This window comes from Phocoena sinus, chromosome 18, assembly GCF_008692025.1.
Source record: "Phocoena sinus isolate mPhoSin1 chromosome 18, mPhoSin1.pri, whole genome shotgun sequence".
Taxonomy (NCBI): domain Eukaryota; kingdom Metazoa; phylum Chordata; class Mammalia; order Artiodactyla; family Phocoenidae; genus Phocoena; species Phocoena sinus.
In genome coordinates, this window is record NC_045780.1 from 1466371 (window position 1) to 1489541 (window position 23171).

Here is a 23171-nt window from a genome sequence, read left to right on the forward strand (position 1 = left end):
GATCTTTTGTTGCAGCGTGCAGGCTCTTAGTTGCGGTGCGTGGGCTTAGCTGCCCTGCAGCATATGGAATCTTAGTTCCACAACCAGGCATCGAACCCGAGTCCCTTGCATTGGAAGGCGGATTCTTAACCACTGGACCACCAGGGAAGTCCCAAATCCTTTCTCTTTTCTTTTTTTTCTTTAATAAATAAATAAATAAATTTATGCATGTATGTATTTATTTATGGCTGCATTGGGTCTTTGTTGCTACACGTGGGCTTTCTCTAGTTGTGGCGAGCGGGGGCTACTCTTTGTTGTGGTGTGCAGGCTTCTCACTGTGGTGGCTTCTTTTGTTGCAGAGCACGGGCTCTAGGTGCACGGGCTTCAATAGTTGCAGCACGCAGGCTCAGTAGTTGTGGCACACGGGCTTAGTTGCTCTGCAGCATGTGGGATCTTAGTTCCCGGACCAATTGAACCCGCGCCCCCTGCACTGGCAGGCGGATTCCAAACCATTGCACCACCAAGGAAGCCCATCTCCCCTTATTCTTTTTTTTTCTCTCCTTAATCTTGATGCTCTGCCTCACCCTTCTCTCCAAGCTTACTGAAATCAATGTTTAAATAATTTTTCTGTGATTGATCAAAGAGTTTAAGAAAAAACTGCTTCAAATGTAATGAGTATTTTATTATGATTTAAAAACATCTATTAAATAACACACTGTTATAACATTCTCTCTGCAGATTCTCTAATGTATGTTCTTCAATATGCAGCTGCAAACCTCATAACTTAATTCCTTAATAATACTTTGGTTAAATAAAACACAAGTAAAACATAAAAATTACCTTTATCGCCAAGGTCTCTAAAAAAAGTTGATCCACAACCAGCTCTTTTGATTCCTGCCAGTACGTCCTCAATATCCTTTGAATAAACATATTAAAATCTTTCAATTTAACTTATAATAGTTGATTTTCTATCTTAAAAAAAAGAAAAAGAAAAAAGACCTTCACCTCCATTGCTTACCTTATTTGTCAGCCTCTTGACTAAAGTTTTACCTATAGCAAAGAAGAAATATTATTTAGTACCCATATACCTTGGTAAAATTCAACTTCCATTAAGAAGAAAATCACTTAAAAGACAAAACAAATAACTAAATATTTATAAAAAATAGAAGTCTGGCAATTTTAGCTCATATCTTTAAACAGAAGTTATGAGCCAGAGAATTCTAAGTGTAAACACAAACACTGTAGTTCTTTGTAAGACCTATGTTCACTTTCACTCACTCCCTTCCAGAAATATGGAACCTTCTAACCATCTCTCACTCATCGTAGCTAAGAGAAATAAGTTTGTGCCAAACATTATTTCTTTCTTTACATGATTATTAAAATCTGTCTCCTTTTGCTTTCATTGACTAAAAAAATACACATTCATCTTTCAGAAAGCTACCTTTTTAACCCTGAAAAGTTCCTAAGGTCACAGCTCTGCAGTCAGATCTAAAGGCTGGTCAGGGGCTTCCCTGGTGGCGCAGTGGTTAAGAATCCGCCTGCCAATGCAGGGGACACGGGTTCAAGCCCTGGTATGGGAAGATCCCACATGCCGTGGAGCAACTAAGCCCGCGAACCACAATTACTGAGCCTGCGCTCTAGAGCCTGCGAGCCACAACTACTCAGCTCGTGTGCCACAACTACTGAAGCCCGGGCGCCTAGACGCCATGCTCCCCAACAAGAGAAGACACCACAATGAGAAGCCTGCTCGCCGCGACTAGAGAAAGCCCGCGTGCAGCAACGAAGACCCAATGCAGCCAAAAATAAATAAATAAAATAAAAGTAAAGGCTGGCTAAGATGGCTGTTCATTCTAAAGTGATGTTACTTTTAACAGTTTCCTACTGGATAACAGATTAAAATTCTTCCAGGCTTTCCACCATCATCTTTAGGCTGACCTCATTTTCCTCTTATCCACTGTAATTCTAAAGCAATCACCTTGCTTCTTTTGTTGAGACTTTTTCTGAAGACAGCCTCAAGCCATTTACACATCTAGAACACTGAAAAATATTTTGTTAATTTTATTTCTTACGTAAGCCATATGCATCACAAACTTCCCTTCTTGCTCTCAAAATTATCCATGAAGTTTGTTCAGTGCAATTACATGGTGTGTGAAAATTCAGGCGACAGGTTGAAAAAAAAGAATACTTTTAGATGTGGCTTTTTGCAGTTTAGGATGCTTAAATTTGGATTATAAATCTACTGGGGACAAATTCTATTATTTACTGTTAATTATCAAGATTTTATTTTTGCTTTAATAATTAAAACATTAATTGTGAACATGACCATATAATTTTTAGAAACATCTATGACCATGTTTGTAAGCTTAGGAGTTACTATTTTGGAAAAATTGTTTGTCACTGATAAACTATTAAGTGTTACCCAATGACAAATAACTCGATTCTAATGTTAGGTGCTATTATAACATGAGATCATCAAATAGATAGAAGTTACCCGGTTATTTCATGTTGACTACAAGTTCTGCCGGATACCTATATATGTATTTGATTATCAAAAATGGAGAATCCACGTACTAAATGAACTTGTCTTGAAAAAATTTTTTTTCAAAATGGAATAATTAGAAAATGATAAAGAAATTACCTTTGCTGATAAAAAGTCTGGGGTACCTCTGTTACAGAAAATTCATTTTTAGGTTTAAAAAAAAAAAAAAGACAAGGCAGAGCTCCTAGGAGAACACCTTGTCTTTCTTACTTCCTTTCTCCTAAGTCAATAAACATTTCTCTGAGTAACACAGGAGACTGTGGTGTTTCCAACCCAGAACCCTCTGCTGGGGTTTCTTAGTGCCTCTCACCCAGGCTGCCTGGTTTTAGACCACTCGTTTATGGGCTCCCCAAGGAGAGAGACCAAGTATCAGATTTAAGAGGGGTGTGGTCTGGTCGGCTACACGAGGGGCATGACCTTTGGCCATCTGACAACAGTAACAACACAAAGACACATTAAATATACTTAGATATATGTATTCATTTTTGCCAGTCCTCTCCCCACTACTTTTTAAAAAATTGAGGTAGAGTTGATGTCCAATATTAGTCTCAGACATAAAACATAGTGATTAATAATTTTGATAGGTTATACTCCATTTACAGTTATTGTAAGATATTGGTCATATTCCCTGTGCTGTAGCAGGGGTCCCCAAACCCCGGGCTGTGGACCGGCATTGGCCCCGCGGCCTGTGAGGAACCAGGCCACACGGCAGGATGTGAGTGGCGGCTGAGGGAGTGAAGCTTCATCTACTCCCCCATCGCTCACATCACCACCTGAACCATTCCCCCCCTCCCCCACACCGTCCCGGTCCGCGGAAAAACTGTCTTCCAGGAAACCAGTCCCCGGTGCCAAAAGGGCTGGGGACCGCTGCTGTAGAGTATATCCTTGTAGCTTATTTTACACAGAGTAGTTTGTATCTCTTAATCCCCTATCCCTATATTGCCCCCTCCTTCTTCTCTTTCCCCACTGGTTTTCTCTGTATCTGTGAGTCTGTCTCTTTTTTGTTATATTCATTTGTTGTATTGTTTAGATTCCACATATATGTGATAACATAGTGTTTGCCTTTCTCTGTCTGACTTGCTTCACTTAGCATAACGCCCTCTGGGTCCATCTATATTGCTGCAAATGGAAAAAATTCATTCTCTTTTATGGCTGAGTACTATTCCACTGTATGTATACACCACATCATCTTTATCCATTCATCTATTGATGGACACCTGGGTTGCTTCCATATCTTGGCAATTGTAAATAGTGCTGCTATGAACATCTGGATGCATGTATCTTTTCAAATGTTTTCTTTGGATACATACCGAGGAGTGGAATTGCTGGATCATATGGTAGTTCTATTTTTATTTTTTTGAGGAACCTCTATACGGTCTTCCACAGTGTCTGCATCAATTTACATTCCCACCAACAGTGTAGGAGGGTTCCCTTTTCTCCATATCCTCGCCAACATTTGTTACTTGTGTTCTTTTAGAGGACGGCCACTCTGATTGGTGTGAGGTGACACCTCATTGTAGTTCTGGTTTGCATTTCTCTGGTGATTAGCAATGTTAAGCATCTTTTCATGTGCCTGTTGGCCATCTGTATGTCTTCTCTGGAAAAATGTCTATTCAGGTCTCCTGCCCATCTTTTAATTGTGTCTTTTGCTTTCTTGAGATTGAGTTGAATGAGCTGTTTATGTATTTTGGATATTAACCCCTAATCAGCCACATTATTTGTAAATATTTTCACACACATAAGAAATGCATTCTTATTGTTTTCATAGCTATTTCATATACATTTATGCTGTCATATAAAAATAACAGAATGGGAAAAACTTAACAGCAAAAAAGGCAGATCTAGAGTTGAGGATGCCTTGCTTCACTGTGCTAGTGTGAAAGGATGGAAAATACATTGTAGCTTTTCTCGGTAGGGGAAGGGATAAATCTTCAACATTATGATGGAATTTTGGCTCAAGAAGTAGAGTGTTTTAAAAGGTCTCCACCTACTCTGGAGATTCCACCACGTGGTTTTCACTGTTTACAGAGGATTTCTGAAGTTAAAAACCAGGAACAAGCACATCTTGTTACAGGCAAACAGCCATTTTAATACTTAAAGTAAGTAAAACTGGAACAATACATATTAAGTGTTGTTATAGGTCAAATAAATCTTTGCCTGTAGCCAAAATAAAGTTATTTGATAATCATAAGTATAAAAACATTGCTAATAGTATCTAATTCAACTTCATTTTGCTAGAGATAAGTGGACTTCTGACACATAAAAATTACACAGTAGAGACATTTACATCATTTCACATCTTGCATAAATACATGGAACAACTTAGCATCACTATTAGAATTGGTGTAAGAGCTGATTACACACTTGCTTGAATTCAGTCTCAGCTATGAAGGAAATCAAGGCAGAAAACAGCACATTAGCAAAGCGACTGAGCTCCCGAATATCACTAATAAAAGTGATAACTGGAGGAAAAAAAGGAAGGCAAATTTCAGTGGTGCTATTTTCTTTCAACAAAGCATATGGCTTGTTTATTTTGCTGGAATATTTAAATAGTGAGAGCCAGAGATGACCTCTGGTCGGCATTTCTTCTAGAGGAAGACAAATGTGATGCCCTAAGATGCCTAAAACTGGCCTCCTTGCCAACTTTGATAAGTCGTTTCTTGAAATACATTTACATCATTTTTTTTTTTTTTCGGTACGCGGGCCTCTCACTGCTGTGGCCTCTCCCATTGCGGAGCGCAGGCTCCGGACGCGCAGGCTCAGCGGCCATGGTTCACGGGCCCAGCCGCTCCGTGGCACGTGGGATCTTCCCGGACCGGGGCACGAACCCGCGTCCCCTGCATCGGCAGGCGGACTCTCAACCACTGCGCCACCAGGGAAGCCCACACTTACATCATTTTTGAATGGAAAAACGAGAAATGTGACTTTCTTTTTTGCAACCTTAAGCACTGTGAAATAATTAATAACATTATACATAACAAATAATTTAATTACAGCTTGAAAACTGATATAAAGGGGGAAATAGAAAGCTAAGAAACTAAACAATGGGGAGCGGGGAAGGTGAGGAAAAGCTTCTCCAAATGAGAGCTGCTTAAGTTAAGACCTGACAGATTAGCAGGAATTAGCCCAGAAAAGTAGGGCTGAAAGCGTTCCGGGACTAGCAGGTGAATCGGGCCTGAGATGGAAGGGCTGGAACCCTCTGCCAACACAGCAGGCCCTGCGGTGCCCCCCCCACCCCCGCCATGAGGTGGAAGAGCGCCATGGTTGTGACGGGGGTGTTACTATCTCACGACCTCTACTTTCTCTTTGAGCGGCGATCAGGTCCTTTGCTGGAGTGTGTAGGACAAAGTGTAAGGCCACGACACAGCGGAGATGCTGGTGTACAGAAATACAACAGATTTTCATACAGAGGTGCTGTGTCCTATGACCTTGACAACTCCCTTACTAGTTTAGTAGTCTTATTATTTGTGGATACTTTTGAGGTTTTCTACATAATCATGTCTCTGAACAAAGACAACTTCCCTTTCCCTTTTAAATCTGTAGGTCTCATTTCTTTTTCTTGCCTTTTTGCACTGGTCGCTACTTCCGGTAGCATGGTGAATACAAGCCGTGAGAGTGGACAGCCTTGCCTACTCCCTGATCTCAGAGGCAAAGCATCTAATCTTTTACTATTAAGAACGATACTAGCAACTGGCTGTAGGCCCACATGGCCTTTTAGGACCTAGCCTTCAAAGTGCCACTGTCACATCCATGCATCTCCAGGAGTGGAAGTCGCAAAGGTCACGGAGAGGGGATACAGGTCCCACCTCTTGACGGGGGCTGACAAAGTTCTGGAGGAGCATATGGGAAGAGAAATACCGTTGCAGCCATTTCTGGAAATACAGCCTGCTGCAGCACTGTAACAGACTTATCCCCTCAGAGGGAACATTCTTCTCCCTTCTGTTGTTTGCTTACGGAAATGTGTCCATTTTTCTCACACCCTTTGTGAAGTCATGATTCCTCCAGCTCTCCCTGACCTCTCTGATGAAACTACCACATTAGATAGTCTATTACCCCAACTCTACACTAGATTGTGAATTCCATTAATATCTGTTTTATTTACCGCTATATCCCCAAGGCCTAACACAGTGCCTCTTACATGAGGTGTAGCCAATAAAATTTTTAATAAAGGTGTGGATTATAACTCATCATTTCATTATATAATAACTGTTGATATATGTACTTATTAAGCTGTTAAATAAATACTTGTGCCAGGCACTGTGCCAGTCCGGGAACACGGTCGAACGAGAGACCGTGACGGTGCTGTTCACCAGCAGAGGGACGGCGGGCGGGGAGGCGCAGGGCACCCGCAGCACGTTTACGGTTGCTGACTTGAGATGCCTCTGGCACTTCCTGGACGAGAAGCTGGTCAGGTGAGAGGTCTGGTCTGGAGACACACACGTGAAGAAGTCAGTGTTCAGGCACAGCTAAGTCACTGATGGGGGCAAGGTCCTCGAGGAAGAAGGCAAGGAGGAGAGAGGACGACTTGGAGACGGAAGCTTAAGAAGAACTCGTAAGGGGGGCATCAGTTTTGTCCCCAAGACTAGACCGGAGACTCTCTGAGGGTGCGTGTCACATTTATTGTTCACATCCTCCAGGATTTTCATTTTGGTGTGAAATTCAACACCAGCCTGATCTGATGTGGGCTGCTCTGTGTGTCAGGGTCCCCATGTCCCCAGACACCATGGAAACCAGCTGTCCTTACGAGGGATTCAAGTTGTTCCTCGTGCCACGGCCTCCACTTGATAAAGACGCCACAGGATGAAGCTGGGACCAGAGCTCAGCACTTCAGTGTGGACCGCGAGCTTGGCACTGGGATAAACCTTTCAGGCTAATGCTTCTTGATGCCACATCCCAAAACCGTACAAACTGTTGATAAATGACCTTTTTTTTTTTTTTTTAAATTTTATTTATTTATTTTTGGCTGTGTTGGGTCTTCGTTTCTGTGCGTGGGCTTTCTCTAGTTGCAGTGAGTGGGGGCCACTCTTCATCGCGGTGCACGGGCCTCTCACTATCGCGGCCTCTCTTGTTGTGGAGCACAAGCTCCAGACGCGCAGGCTCAGTAGTTGTGGCTCACGGGCCTAGTTGCTCCGCGGCATGTGGGATCTTCCCAGACCAGGGCTCGAGCCCGTGTCCCCTGCATTGGCAGGCAGATTCTCAGCCGCTGCGCCACCAGGGAAGCCCGATAAATGACCTTTGAAATACATACAGTGAATAGTTCTTCCAGTTTCTTACGACAACAATCACAAAAAAAAGCCAGAAGTCATATGTATATGAATGTTAGAAAACAGAATCCAAGTTTTAATTTTTTTCTCAGGATGTTGAATGAAAAGTTGAATCATTTTAGAATTAAATGTCTTAATTTTTACTTTTTATTTGTTGTATACAAGCCCCGTAAAGTAGGCTTACATTGTATGTAATTCCAAAGAATCTCATACTTAGAATGATTTTTTTTTTGCGGTACGCGGGCCTCTCACTGCCGTGGCCCCTCCCGTTGCGGAGCACACGCTCCGGACGCGCAGGCTCAGCGGCCATGGCTCACGGGCCCAGCCGCTCCACGGCATGTGGGATCTTCCCGGACCGGGGCACGAACCCGCATCCCCTGCATCGGCAGGCGGACTCTCAACCACTGCGCCACCAGGGAAGCCCCTCACCCCTTCTTTTTAATGATTCCTTTTTATATCATTCAGAGAACAACAATAAGTAAGCTGATTAAAAGCATAAGAATATAAGGGTAGAGGGAAACTGACCCTCCTGAATATCCTTCCAAGGAGGAGAAATCTGTCTTTAAGAAATAAAAGCATGGCCCGTGGGCTTTAAACCTGTTCTTCTCACACAGGAAAATGCATCCTCCCCAGTCAGGGTGCGGGGTCATGAGGTAGGTAGGGGACAGACAAACTATTTGCCACCCTGCAGTCTGACGACTATGCAAGTGCTCACCACGCCCCGTCTTAGGTATGTGTGTGCATGTGTGTGTTTACAAGAAGGCCGGGAGAGGAGAAAGTATTTACGTGTGGAGATGGGTCAGCACTCAGATGCTGCCAGGGCAGTGTGCTCACGGCCCACTCTTACCCACGCAGTGACTGGATGGGAAGGAGACGGCTTAGTGAGTCCTTGGAAGCCTAAGCAGCTAATTTTTTTTGGCCAATGAATTTACCAGCAACTGTGCTTCTAAAACTTCTGAGATGGCTCCTACAAATCAGTTCACTTTTCTGTAGAACTGACCTAGATGAATATGTTTCGGTTTAGACCCACAATGAGTTCTCTGATATTGGAAATGCATATAAAGAGTCATGTTTTTATTATTTTAGCGTCTCCATGTATTTTTTGCAAAGTATAATAATTTTATTTATTTACTGTATTCATTTTTTTTCACACACACACACTGTATTTTATTTTTACAAGAGATAAATAAACTGACACCAAGCATTGTAAATGGATGGCCACAACAAAAGCAACAATGACTGCAGTTACCAAACACGAAACACACTCACACCGTGTTATAATATTGACATTCAGTCCAGGAATCCTCCACTGTAACAGCTCCTTTACTCTGCAGTGAAAACTGATTTGTGTATTTTTTTGCCTCTGGGTCCTTGTGGGATTTTTTTTTTTATTCAAACAGAAAGTCACAAAAATTATAATCCTCCTCATCAGTGCACTCAGTCCCATGTAATTAACTTTTTTTCATCTTGATCTTTTGTGAGCACTGTTATGAATTCATCAGTTTTCCATCAGAGTTCTGAAAACGCTTATTCATTCAGTTCAGCGGTATGGTCAGTTAGCAGAAACCTGTGCTTGTCAGAGTCATTTCCATGAAAATAATTTTAAAATTAATATTTTCAACTGGGAACAAGGATTGGTATTTTTACATGTTTTTATAGCTTTACTGTGATATACTTCATATATCACAAAATCCGTCCAATGAAACTGTATAGTTCAATGGTTTTTAGTACATTCAGAGTGGTACAACCATCACCACCACCTACTTTCAGAGCATTTTCATTGCCCGCCAAAAGAACAGAAAACCCATTAGCAGTCACTCCTCTTCCCCTACTTGTGGGCAACCACGAATCTACTTTGTCTCCACATATCTGCCTAGGATGGACACCTCATATAAATGGAATCACACTACCGTTTAGCTGCTCCCACCTACCCTCCCCAACCTGTAACGCTGGGTCAGCCCAGAGCTCGTCCCTTCCACCCGCCTTTCCCATCTAAACTCGCTTTTGCAACCTCACGAAGTCTCAGCTCTCATGAATCTACTGAAGTCTTCAACCTACATTTCAGTTCCGTTCTCTCTCCTACTTGTACATCTAACTGCTCACTCGACACTTCCTCTTGGACGCCTGATAGAAACTCCTGTGAATGAATGAATACCTACTATGTGCCGAGTACTACTCTGGGTATTTGGTTTATGTCACTGAGCACAAGGGACACACATTCCTGTCACGGAGCAGGCGCTCTAGGGGGAGAAACAGATAATAAACAGTAAACTTCAAAAGTAAGGAAATTGTAAATACATATTATAGTAAACGTTAGGGTGTGACAAGTGCTATGGAAAAGAACTGAGCAAGGTAAGAGGGATTAAAAGGGCAGCAGAGTGGAATAAGATGGGGCTGAGATGTGAGCACAGCACTGTGCTTGCAACAAAAGCCTCTGGAAAGAGGGGCAGGCATTTATCTTGTGGCTCTTGGGGAGCTGCACAGTCTCGTCACTGCTGTTTGCGCTGGCGAGTCAGCAGTCGGTCTGTCCTGCATTTCCCACCGCAGTGCCTGCAAATGGGGTAAAAGAACCCTGACGCATCCTTCACTGACTTCTGTGCATCCTGCCTTGCTTTGGTCGGCTGGATAAAAATGCAGCTCCGTCTGACTAAAATGGAAATAACGTGTCCTTAACAAAAGTTACTAAGGTAGAAAGACACAGTATAAACGCTCTCTCTATGCTGCTACAACACATTAGTTCTAAGGTAGAGCTGTACACATTTTATAGTAACAGAACATTACACTTAAGCATGCAGGCCATTAAGGCAAGAAGGAAAATTATGCTTGACCACAGAACTTTCATTTTCTAATATAAGATAATCTTTCTAATAATATAAAGCCTCATTATGGTACCCTTAAACACATTTTCAGCAAACTTTTAATTCTGAAGATGCTAAAATTAATTCAATAAAATTGCAATGTAGAAGGAACACAATAAACATCATATTCTACTAAAATGAGCTGCATGCTAAAATTACTGTGAGAAAAAGTCATAAGAAAGTTGACTTTTAATAACATTTCTCCAAGTAAAATTTAAGTGCTTTCCTCATGACAACGACATATTGTTGCTGTCTTACATAAAGAGCTTTAAATCGAAGAGTTGGTTTTTAAGTTGCTCTGTATGACGGAACCAAAGGGTACCACCCGCAGGATAGACACAGGCACAAGGCAGAGCAGGAGGGCTCCGAGCAGTAAGTTAAGAGCTCCTAGAACCACTAAACGCGTTTACGGAGAGTAAAAGGATCAGTGTGTTGTTCAGAAGGAGGAGGTCCAGCCTGAAGGAAAGGAGTCCTTCGCAATAATACGGGGAGAAGCGCTGAGGGCCTACCCTGAGCAAAAGACACAGAAGACACAGAGAAGGACAGGGAAGAGAAGTGGAGGAGGGAGAATAAGCTGCTCTTGGTGATGGAGCAGATACAAAACATGAGGCAGCTGGACATGTCCACGAAAACTCCCCACAGCCTGAGTGAGCTGGGGGAGCGCCAAGGGAAAGGGGGCACCGGAAAGGGTGTGATGGGGAGGAAGCAGGCTTCAGTTTCGGATGCGCTGAGTTCCAGATGCCTGTGGGGATAACGCACGAATGTAAGTGCCTGATGCACAGCGAGACCAGAGCTTCTAGGGGCCAGCGGAGAGCTTGAGACAGCGGGAAAACGACCCTGAAGCGACAACGGTGAAGCCGCGAGCAGCAATAACCCCCTGGGGGGCTGTGTCTAAGGGAGCAGCGCTGAAGGGAGGGAGCATTTAGGCGCTGGTAGGAAGAGGAAGCACAAAGGAAACAGACGGCAGGAACACATCGCTGAGAACAAAACCACAGGTGCCCAGGGAGAGACGTCCACAGCAGCAAGTGCTGCTAGAGGGTCAGTCAAGAGTCAGGCGAACAGCAGCCACCCGTCTTGGCCATTTGGGGGCCACCGCTGACGTTCAAGAGAATAGTCAGCAGAGAGGGGAGGCAGGAAGCCAGACTGTGGTGCAGGCCGCGAGCGCAGGGGCCGCCCGCTGGAAAGCGAGTAGCTGACGGGGCTGACTGTGCTGGGGTCGTCAAGGCAGTAAAGACACAAGAGGATCTGTAAGCTTCAGACACTGAGACGGTAGAGGCAGAGAGAACGAGGGAAGGAGATGCAGAGGGGGTGGTGGAGGAACGAGTCTCAGCAGGGCAGGGAGCACCGCTGGCAGAAGGCTAGGCAGCGATGTGTAAATGCCTTGGAGAATCTAGGCCGAGTTTAAGAACATGAATTTAGTGGCTCCAATCTGCATAACCATGGGATTTTCTCCAACAGTTCACAGCAGTCTAGGTTCAACAAGGACAAAGGGGAAAGATACTGGGAAGCAATTATTAAAGAGTGACAAAATGACAAGTCGTGTGGCTACAGGGAAGGAAGAAGGTGCAGAAGGAGCTGAGAACTTGGGAAAAATGGGATAACTGAGAGCAGAAGCTTTTATGAGGTCAAGAATAGGTATGCCGGGTATGAGAAAGTGGGTAAAGTGGGATTCTGTAATTTGGGATTTCAAAACTGGGGCAATTCTAAGTAATTGGACATGGGAGGTGAATGATAAGAACGAAGGTCACTAAAATTGAGAACTAAGTACTGTAAGGTTAACGACATTTAGTAGAAAACAGCATCAAAGCTTGGAATTCAATAGAAAAGAACTTAAATAAGGGAAGATGATGTTTTAGCTAGATAACCTAATTCTGAAAGGAGCACGTTTTTATGGTTTTCTGAGTGTGCAATACGGATTAGGGTGACACTGATCTCCCCCAAACCTAACAAATAATGAAGGAGAACAAAGAGCCAGCATCCACCTGAAAGAGGGGTGGGGAGAGGGTTCAAATAAGCCCCATCAATTACTATTAATAAACTATATTATTTGTAAGAAGTCCAGGAAGATAAATACCAGGTAAAAATGAGTTTAGGAGCTAATACATTTCAGACTGCTTTCTTTCTTTCTGTTTACACATGAGGATCACGGGTCATTGGGGTGCCTCCCTTTTTTCTTGTTTTGCTGTTCATCATGATCCGTAGGAATGCAACCAAGATTCTTCGTCTTCTTATCCATGATGAAAAATGAAGAGGAAGGACATCATATGCATAAAGGATGTATTATTCAGCCTTCAAAATTACTCAATTCTTCATTTAGCTAAATGCCTTCTGATAGAGTTTAACTGCATTCCAATGAATAATAAAGTGGAAACATTATAAGAACCTAAATTGGTTGAATCAAGGGCTGCATAAAAACAACAACAATGAAAGAAAGAAAAAGCCATGTAAACTTTGAACTTCATTAGAAGAACCTGGGCCTATGGCTAAAACAAAGTAGAGCGAAGTAAAACTCCCATTCAATTGAAAGAACATAAAATGGGAGAAAATTCTTTTTTTTTTGGGGGGGGGGGGGCTGCTGTGCTGCACGGCTTGTGGGATCTCAGTTCCCCAATCAGGGATTGAACCTGGGCCACGGCAGTGAAAGCCCGGAATCCTAACCACTAGGTCACCAGGGAACTCCCAGGAAAATTCTTGAAAGAACATAAAACGGGGGGAAATTCTTCGACAACACTGAGCGCAAGACTAAAGAGCTCCTGTTACATGAGGAAGAAGATACAAGTGTTTGTGAGAGAAAGTCAAAGGAGGGGGCCACTGAGTCAGGTAAAGAGAAAACAGACACTAACACATACTGTTTACAAGTATATGATATGTTAATATTCTGCTAATCAAGCTTTTACAACCTCCACTTGAAACCCTAAATGAAAAAATTAGAATAAATTACAATATAGGTCACAGCGCAGACATTTCTGATAAACAAGAACTGTTTGGCTATTAAGTATTTCTAAAAAATTCTTTCATTATCCTTTGTTTTCTTTCATAGTATCATCCTCTCTGTTTTGTACCTTTCAGATAAAAATTTTTAGAAAAAGCAATCTATACCCGTCATTTTCATTTCTTTCTAATTCTTTCTTTAACTGTCCACCACTCTCTTGACACCGATCTACCAAAGGTCCTGGTGACCCATGCTGATGACCAAATCCAACAGCCTCTCCCCAATTCCCATCCTAATGGATCTTTCTGGACACCCACACTACTGACCAAACACTTCCTGCTCCCATGACACTGCACTCTCATCCGTGGCCAATGGCCTTATTTAAAAAATCTCTGTAACTGGCTCTTCTTGCTTCACTCACCTTCTAAATGTAGATTTCTTTAAGACTTTTTTTTTTTTGCGGTACATGGGCCTCTTACTGTTGTGGCCTCTCCTGTTGCGGAGCATAGGCTCCAGACACGCAGGCTCAGCGGCCATGGCTCACGGGCCCAGCCGCTCCGCGGCACGTGGGATCTTCCTGGACCAGGGCACGAACCCGCGTCCCCTGCATTGGCAGGCGGACTCTCAACCACTGCGCTACCAGGGAAGCCCCAAAGACGTATTTTTAACTTTTTCTTTTTAATGCAAATAATAAATATTTGTTGCTGATGAATCAGAAAATTACAAGACAAAAAGAAAATACAAAAACTGGTAATTCCAAAAGTAAGAGTGAACTACTAGCAATGTGGCGAATATCCTTGCAGACTGTATGTTACTTACACATATATATAAACAAGGAAAAATGGGATCTCACTCTTCATATGCTTTTAGAAAGTTGCCTAACTGACAGACTTGAAGGGAAAAAAGACAGTTCGACAATAATAGATTTCAATACTCTACTTTCAACAATGGACAGAACCGCCACAGAGAAGATCAGTAAAGAACTAGAGAATGCGGACAACACTATAAACCAGCATGCTGAAACTTACGGAACACAGTAAAAAATAGGAAATGTGAATATATCCAAACAAGTATGGAGTGTGAATCAGTAACCAAAAACTTCCCAACGGGGCTTCCCTGGTGGCGCAGTGGTTGAGAGTCTGCCTGCCGATGCAGGGGACACGGGTTCGCGCCCCGGTCAGGGAAGATCCCACATGCCGCGGAGAGGCTGGGCCCGTGAGCCATGGCTGCTGAGCCTGCGCGTCCGGAGCCTGTGCTCCGCAACAGGAGATGCCACGGCAGTGAGAGGCCTGCATACCACAAAAAGAAACAAACAAAAAAACAACTTCCCAACAAAGAAAAGCCCAGGGCCAATGGTCTCACTAGTGAATCCTACCAAACATTTAAAGAATTAACATCAATCCTCCTCAAACTCTTCCAAAATCTGAAGAGGAGGTAACATGTGTGAACTCATTCTAAGAGACCAGCACTACTCTGATACCAAAGCTAGACACAAACAAGGAAAGAAAACTACTACAGGCTACTATCTTTTATTAATATTGGTGTAAAATTTCTCAAAAAAATACTAGAAAACAGAATCTAACAGTCCATTAAAAGCATTATACACCATGAGCAAATGGGATTTATCACTGGAATGCAAGGTGGTTCAAGATATGAAAATCAATCCATGCAATAGACCACATTAATAGAATGAAAGAAAAACCCCACAAGATCATCTCAATGGATGCAAAAGAAGCATCTGACAGGGCTTCCCTGGTGGTGCAGTGGTTGAGAGTCTGCCTGCCAATGCAGGGGACATGGGTTCGAGCCCTGGTCTGGGACGATCCCACATGCCGCACAGCAACTGGGCCCGTGCGCCACAATTACTGAGCCTGCGCGTCTGGAGCCTGTGCTCCACAACAAGAGAGGCCGCGATAGTGAGAGGCCCGCGCACCGCGATGAAGAGTGGCCCCCACTTGCCGCAACTAGAAAAAGCCCTCGCACAGAAACGAAGACCCAACACAGCCATAAATAATAAAATAAATAAATAAAAATGTTAAGTGGAAAAACAGTATAAAAATTGGTCTAAAAAAAAAAAAGAAGCATCTGACAAAATCTAACACCCTTTCATGGTAAAAACACCCAATAAACTAGGAATAGAAGAGACTTTCCTTAACATCATAAAGGGCACACATATGTAATATGAGAGCTAACATCATACTCAATGATGAAGACTGAAAGCTTTAACAGCAACATTAGGAACAAGAAAAGGATGCTGCTTTTGCCACTTCTATTTAACATGTGACTAGAACTTCTAGCCAGAGTAATTAGGCAGGAAAAAGAAATAAAAAGCTTCCTAATAGTAAAGGAACAAGTCCAGTTAAATCTGCTCATAGAAAACATGATCTCATTATGCAGGAAATCTTAAGAAATTCACAAAAAACTGTTAGAGCTAATGAGTGAATTTATCAAAGTTATAGCATACAAAATCAACACACATAAATCAGTTGTATTTCTATATACTAGCAATGAGTAATCCCATAATGAAATTAAGAAAACAATTCCATTTGCAATAGCATCACAAAGAATTAAATATTGGGGAATAAATTTAACCAAAGAGGTGTAAAACTTGCACAGTAAAAACTATAAAACTTGATGGAAGTATTAAAGATTTAGATACATGGAAAGACATCTTGTGTTAATGGAGTGGAAGACCTAATATTGTTAGGATGACAGTACTACAAAAAGCAATCTTTCTATTCATTGCAATCCCTATCACAATTCCAATGGTGCTTTTTTTTTTTTAACAGTACGTGGGCCTCTCACTGTTGTGGCCTCTCCCGTTGCAGAGCACAGGCTCCGCGGCCATGGCTCACGGGCCCAGCCGCTCCACGGCATGTGGGATCTTCCCGGACCGGGGCACGAACCCGTGTCCCCTGCATTGGCAGGCAGACTCTCAACCACTGCACCACCAGGGAAGCCCCAAAGGTGCTTTTTGAAGAAACAGAAAAGGCCATCCTAAAATTCATATGGAATTTCAAGAGACCTTGAATAGCTAAAAGAATCTTGAAAAAGAAGAACAAAGTTGGAGGATTCAGACTTCCTGATTTCAAACCCTAATACAAAGCTCCAGTAATCAGGCCTGTGTGGTACTAGCAAAGGATACACATACAGAACAACAAAACAGAATTGAGAGTTTGGAAATAAACCTATACATTTATACTCAGTTGGATATTGACAAGGAAGCCAGGAAAATTCAATGGGGGAAACAACACTCTTTTCAACAAATGAATAATCACATCATTAGATAATAGATAAAAATAATTAGATAATAAATAATAAACAGATAGAGAGCCACATGCAAAAGAATGAAGTTGCACCCTTTTACTTTACACCACTTACAAAAATTAACTTAAAATGGATCAAAGACCTAACCTCAATAGTTAAAACTATAAAACAGGGGCAAATCTTATGACTTTGTATTTGGCAATATTTTCTCAACTATGACACTAAAAATATAGTCAACAAAAGTAAAACAAATACATATGACTTCATCAAAATTAAAAACTTTTGTGTATCAAAGGACACTATGAAGAGAGTGAAATGATAATCCACAGAATCAGAGAAAAATGGAATTTGCCCATTTCATCTAAGTTATTTGCATACAGTTGTTCATGGTGTTCCTTTATGATCCTTCATGATCCTTTTGACTTCTGTTAAGGTTGTTAGTAATGCTCCCTCTTTCACCGTTGTCTAATAGTTTTGAGTTTTCTCTTTTTTTTTCCCTTGGTCAATTTAGCTAAAGTTTTTTCAACTTTTGACACCTCTTTTCAAAGAAACAGCTTTTAGTTTCATTGATTTTCCTCTACTTTTTCTAGCCTCTATTTTCTTTATCATCTTTGTTATTTCCTTTCTTTTGCTTGCTTTAGGTTTAGTTTACTCTTCTTTTTCCAGTGCCTTAAGATGACAGGTTAGGTTACTGCTTTGAGACCTTTTTCTTTATTAATACAGGTATTTACAGTTGTAAACTGCCCTCTAAGCACTCTTTTAGCTGCATTCTATAACTTTTGATGTATTATGTCTTCATTTTCATTCATCTCAAAGTATTTTCTTTCTCTTTCTTTTTTAAGAAATTCAAGTATAGTTGATTTACAATGTTGTGTTAGTTTCAGGTGCACAGCAAAGTGATTCAGTTATACATATATACATCTGTTCTTTTTCAGATTCTTTTCCCTTAAAGGTTAATACAAAATATTGAGTATAGTTCCCTGTGCTATACAGTAGATCCCTGTTGGTTATTTATTTTATATATAGTAGTGTGTATATGTTAATCTAAAACTCCTAATTTATCCCTCCCCTCCATTTTCCCCTCTGGTGAAGTTTGTTTTCTATGTCTGTGGGTCTATTTCTGTTTTGTATGTAAGTTCATTTGTAATTTTTTTTTTTGGTTCCATCTATAAGGGGTATCATATGATACTTGTCTTTGTCTGGCTTACTTCACTTAGTATGATAATCTCTAGGTCCATCCATGTTGCTGCAAATGGCATTATTTCCTTCTTTTTTATGGCTAAGGCTCCACTGTGTATATAGACCACATCTTTATCCATTCATCTGTGGATGGGCACTTGGGTTGCTGCCATGTCTTGGCTGTTGTATATAGTGCTGCTATGAACATTGGAGTGCATGTATCTTTTCGAATTAGAGTTTTCTCCAGATGTATGCCCAGCAGTGGAACTGCTGGATGATATGGTAACTCTATTTTCAGTTTTCTGAGGAACCTCCCTACTGTTCTCCATAGTGGCTGCACCAATTTACATTCCCACCAACAGTGCCAAAGGGTTCCCTTTTCTCCACACCATCTCCAGCATTTATTGTTTGTAGATTTTTTTGTGTGTGTGGTACATGGGTCTCTCACTGTTGTGGCCTCTCCCGTTGCGGAGCACAGGCTCCGGACGCGCAGGCTCAGCCACCATGGCTCATGGGCCCAGCCGCTCTGCGGCATGTGGGATCTTTCCGGACTGGGGCACAAACCCATGTCCCCTGCATTGGCAGGCGGACTCTCAACCACTGTGCCACCAGGGAAGCCCTGTTTGTAAGATGGTTTGATGATGGCCATTCTGGCTGGTGAGGTGATACCTCATTGTAGTTTTGATTTGCATTTCTCTAATGATTAGTGATGTTGAGCATCTTTTCATGTGTTTGTTGGCAATCTGTATATCTTCTTTGGAGAAATGTCTATTTAGATCTTCTGCCCATTTTTTGATTGGGTTGTTTGTTTTTTTGATATTGAGCTGCATGAGCTGCTTGTATATTTTGGAGATTAATTCCTTGTCAGTCATATTGTTTGCAAATATTTTCTCTCATTCTGTAGGTTGTCTTTTTGTTTTGTTTATGGTTTCCTTTGCTGTGCAAAAGCTATTAAGTTTAATTATGTCCCATTTGTTTATTTTTGTTTTTATTTCCATTACTCTAGGAGACAAATCCAAAAAGATATTGCTGTGATTTATGTCAAAGAGTGTTCTGCCTACATTTTCCTCTAGGAATTTCATAGTGTCAATCCCACATTTAGGCCTTTTGAGTTTATTTTTGTATTCATCCTGCTTGGTATCCATTTTGAGTTTATTTTTGTATTAATCCTGCTTGGTATTCTGTGAGTTTCTTGAATCTGTGGTTTGGTGTTTGTTAATAATTTTGGAAAATTCTCAGCTGTTAATACTACAAATATTCTTTCTTCTCTTTCTGGTATTGCCATTATGGGCATGTTACACTTTTTGAATTATACCACAGTTTCTGAATATTGTTTTTTCCAGTCTTTTTTCTTTTCAGTTTGGGAAGTTTTGACTGACATACCTTCAAGATCACCAATTATTTTCTGGGCCCAGAGGATTATTCTGATGATACCATCAAAGGCATTCTTCATCTCTGTTACAGAGTTTATTTCTAACATTTCCTTTTGACTCTAAGAGTTCCCCTGTCTCGGTTTACATTACCCATCTGTTATTATATGTTGTGAACTCTTTCTTTTAGAGTCCTCAGTATATTACGGTTATTCAGAATTCCTGGTCTGACAATTCCAAAATATCTGCTATATTTGAATCAGGTTCTGATGTTTGCTTTTGCCTCTTCAGATGACGCTTTTCACCGTTTAGCATGCCACTTGATTTTACTGTTGAGAGCCAGATATGATGTGCTGGGTAAACATTACTGCAGTAAATAGGCCTTTGGTGTGAGGTTCTATGTTTACTTGGCTAGCATTAGGCTGTGTTCACTGTTTGCTGTAGTTGTAAATGTCAGCAGCTAAAATTTCCTGATGTCCGGGTTTGTCTCCTCTGCTGTGTTTTTGTCTCCCTAGAGCCTTCTTAAGTAAGGTCTGAGAGGCATAGTTCCTTCAGCTGTATCGTGTGCTATATAGGAGCCCTACTGATGGTGTGTGGTGACGTGTGGGGAGATCCTATGATGGGTCTCAGTCTGTTAGTGAGCCCGTGTCCCTAGGCTGTGATCTTCGCAAGTGCTTTCAGTTTTTTGTTTTTGTTTTTCCCCCTTAAGTGAGGCAGGAAGGGTATATGGGGCTGGAGTTGGGTTCTTCCATCTCCCCAGGTTGATTAGGCTGTGGGTTAGACTTGGGTAACACAGCTTCCTTTTTGTGCAGGACTTTGTTAAGGAGAACAGAATGCTCTGGGGATTTCAAAACGGCTACTTTTCTCCTCCCCTTGAGGGGAAGCAGGAGAGGATTTTTCTCAGACCTTCACTGTGAGGACTGGTGGGGCCCTCAGGGTGGATTTTCACAAATTTTTATCTCTGAAGGTAGCCCATGCTCAGGCTCTAGCAACTCCTGAAACCCTCCTGCCAGATGGTGGTTCCAGCGGTGGCTTCTCTCTGTGTCTACCTTCTCCAGTTTTCGCTCTTTGTGCCCTGTGGTCTCAATTCTCTCATGGATCTGAGAAGAGCTGTTGATTTTCAGTCTTTCAGCTTCTTTTGTGCTGTGAGAACAGGAGTGACAACGTCCAATCTTTTTATATGTTGAAGAGGCTAACTACTTTTTTTTTAAAATAAGTTTATTTATTTGTTTTTATTTTTGGCTGCGTTGGGTCTTTGTTGCTGCGTGCGGGCTTTCTCTAGTTGCTGAGAGTGGCGGCTACTCTTTGTCGCGGTGCGCAGACTTCTCATTGCTGTGGCTTCTCTTGTTGCAGAGCACGGGCTCTAGGCATGTGGGCTCCAGTAGTTGTGGCACATGGGCTCAGTAGTTGTGGCTCGTGGGCTCTAGCACGCAGGCTCAGTAGCTGTGGCACATGGGTTTATCTGCACCACAGCATGTGGGATCTTCCCAGGCCAGGGATCGAACCCATATCCCCTGCATTGGCAGGCAGATTCTTAACCACTGCACCATCAAGGAAGCCCTAAACTATTTTTTAAAAGAAAATTTTTTGTATCTCTCCAATTATTTACTTAGACTAATTTTCTAGGAAGAAACTTATTGCATCAAAATAAGTAAATAGTTTCAAGGTTTCTGATATATACTGTTAAGCTTCCCTCCAAAACAGTGTGAAAGCTAATAAAGGGAGACGTTACTGTAAGGGAGTTGGGAGGCCAGGAGGGCAGCGCTCGTGCACACACCTCCAGTGCTCAATGCGACCCCCAGTGAGACACACCATGCATCTCCAGCAAGAGGGAGAAACGTGCTCCTTGCCGGGCAATGAAAAGCCACTACTTCAAACTCCCACTTCCGTTCAGTGCACCTTTCATTTATAACAGCCCCTCCCAATTTCCCCTTCTCTTTTATGAAAGAGTTTTCAGTCCTTTGCTTTAAGGGACTTGCACGTGGTTTGTCACTGATGCACGTTCTGAAATGCAATTCTTTGCTCCTCCCAAATAAACCGTTTTGCTGGTAAAATAACTGGTTGTTTTAGCGTTTTAGATTAACAGAAGGTGTACCAAAATAACCTAAATATATTTTTACCACCTTATTTTCCTTCTCATAAACCTTCACTGATCCCTCACTGGTTCAAGATGACGTCCCTTTATCTCCACCAAATACACATTTCTCTGGTAGTTGCACAGGGTCACCCAAATCCTCTGTACATTTGGCCCTTATTGTTTTCCAATTTGATCTCTCACTACCCCCCAACGCCATGCTTTGGTGCTAGTGATTGGTGAACTTACTGTCCCTAGAACACATCATGATCCTTCGTTTTTGCTCAAGCCATCCCTCAGTATCAATAATGTCTTCCCAAATTCAATCTACACTTCTTCCAGCTCACCTTGCCCTGTCCCATTCCACCTGTTCCATATGCAGCTATCCACAGGGCAAGACTCTTGGCACACTTTGAAAGGTGTCAGGAAGCCAAGAACTTTTCAAAGAACACTTCTGCAATACAGGGCACAGAGGACGAGGCCATGTCTACTCTCTGCAAAGTGAAAGGGACTGATTTAGATAAATAAAACTAAGAATTTCTGATGATTTGGGATTAACTGGGAGTAGACAGTTTATGAAATAAAATTATTTAATTATAGCTTTTGGATTTTTGCTTCTTATTCTATTTTTTCAGGCTTTTTTTTTAAACCAGTGGCATCATGACTCCATTGTATGACCCTCCTTTTTTTTCAGTTCTGAGCAAAACTTTAATATTGAGAAAACTAGGTTTTTTCAAGTAATCAAAGACCTGGTGATAAAGATAACACTAAGCACAGGAAATTATTTTGATAAAACACAAAATTGTTACTTTCTAGGCAGATTACTTAAAAACGGAAACCTTTCACAATAGCTTATCAAGAGCAGACCATTAGTCCAATGAAGCTTTCTCTTTTTAGCAGATGAAAGAAAATTAAGTTTTAGTTTTATATAAGTACAGTATAGGTATTAAAGCTTATTTTAAAAATTGTTATAATAATAATTCAATTTTTAGCCAGTTTGACCACACAAAATTCCTGTTTTCTCTCCCTCTCTCTCTCTTCAACCTTTTTTTTTTTTTTTTTTGGTATTCCAAGCATTGTTCCTTATAATATTTCAACTTTTTGCATTGATTAAAATACAGTCTGAGACAGAGTAAAACTGTGTTCAACAAGTTCCAGAAATACATATAGTATCCATACATATGAAAAGACCCACCTCAATAAAACAAAATAATATTTAATATTTCAAACATTCAGAAGCATATGAATGCATTAGAAAAGGTCTTTAAAAGCTACATAATAAACCAGTAGTTAACTCAGGAGAGGGATCTAGGTTTGAGTAAGGTCAAAGGTGAATTTTTAATTTCTGTTGATTATTTTTTTCAAAGATCAAATATATACATATATATATTGTTAGACAGTAAACATGGTCTATTTTTGCTTCTTTCCAATAGAATACATTTGATCACATTTTTTTTTATACAGCAGGTTCTTATCAGTCATCCATTTTATCCACATCAGTGTATACATGTCAATCCCAATCACCCAGTTCATCCCACCACCCCACCCCCTGTGTGACCCTCCTAATTGCTCTAACCTAGTTTCTTTTTTTTGCCCAATTTAAAACATCAACACCACCAAAACATAACATCTTGGATGAATTAGTTACCCTATTAAGAACTTATTTAGTGACATTTAAAAACTTACCTGTTATTTTCCTCTCTTTAGGA

General features: G+C 41.4%; 1 protein-coding gene across 1 annotated transcript in view; it reads right to left on the bottom strand.

Moving 5' to 3' along the window:
- The window catches only part of MICU2 (mitochondrial calcium uptake 2), an 89073-nt gene that overhangs the window by 36044 nt on the left and 29858 nt on the right, over positions 1–23171 (bottom strand). Inside the window, exons 3-4 of the mRNA XM_032611106.1 lie at positions 998–1029; positions 820–895 (exon numbers count right to left, since the gene is read on the bottom strand). Coding sequence (XP_032466997.1) covers positions 820–895; positions 998–1029 — 108 coding nt within the window. The remainder of the gene's footprint in view (positions 1–819; positions 896–997; positions 1030–23171) is intronic.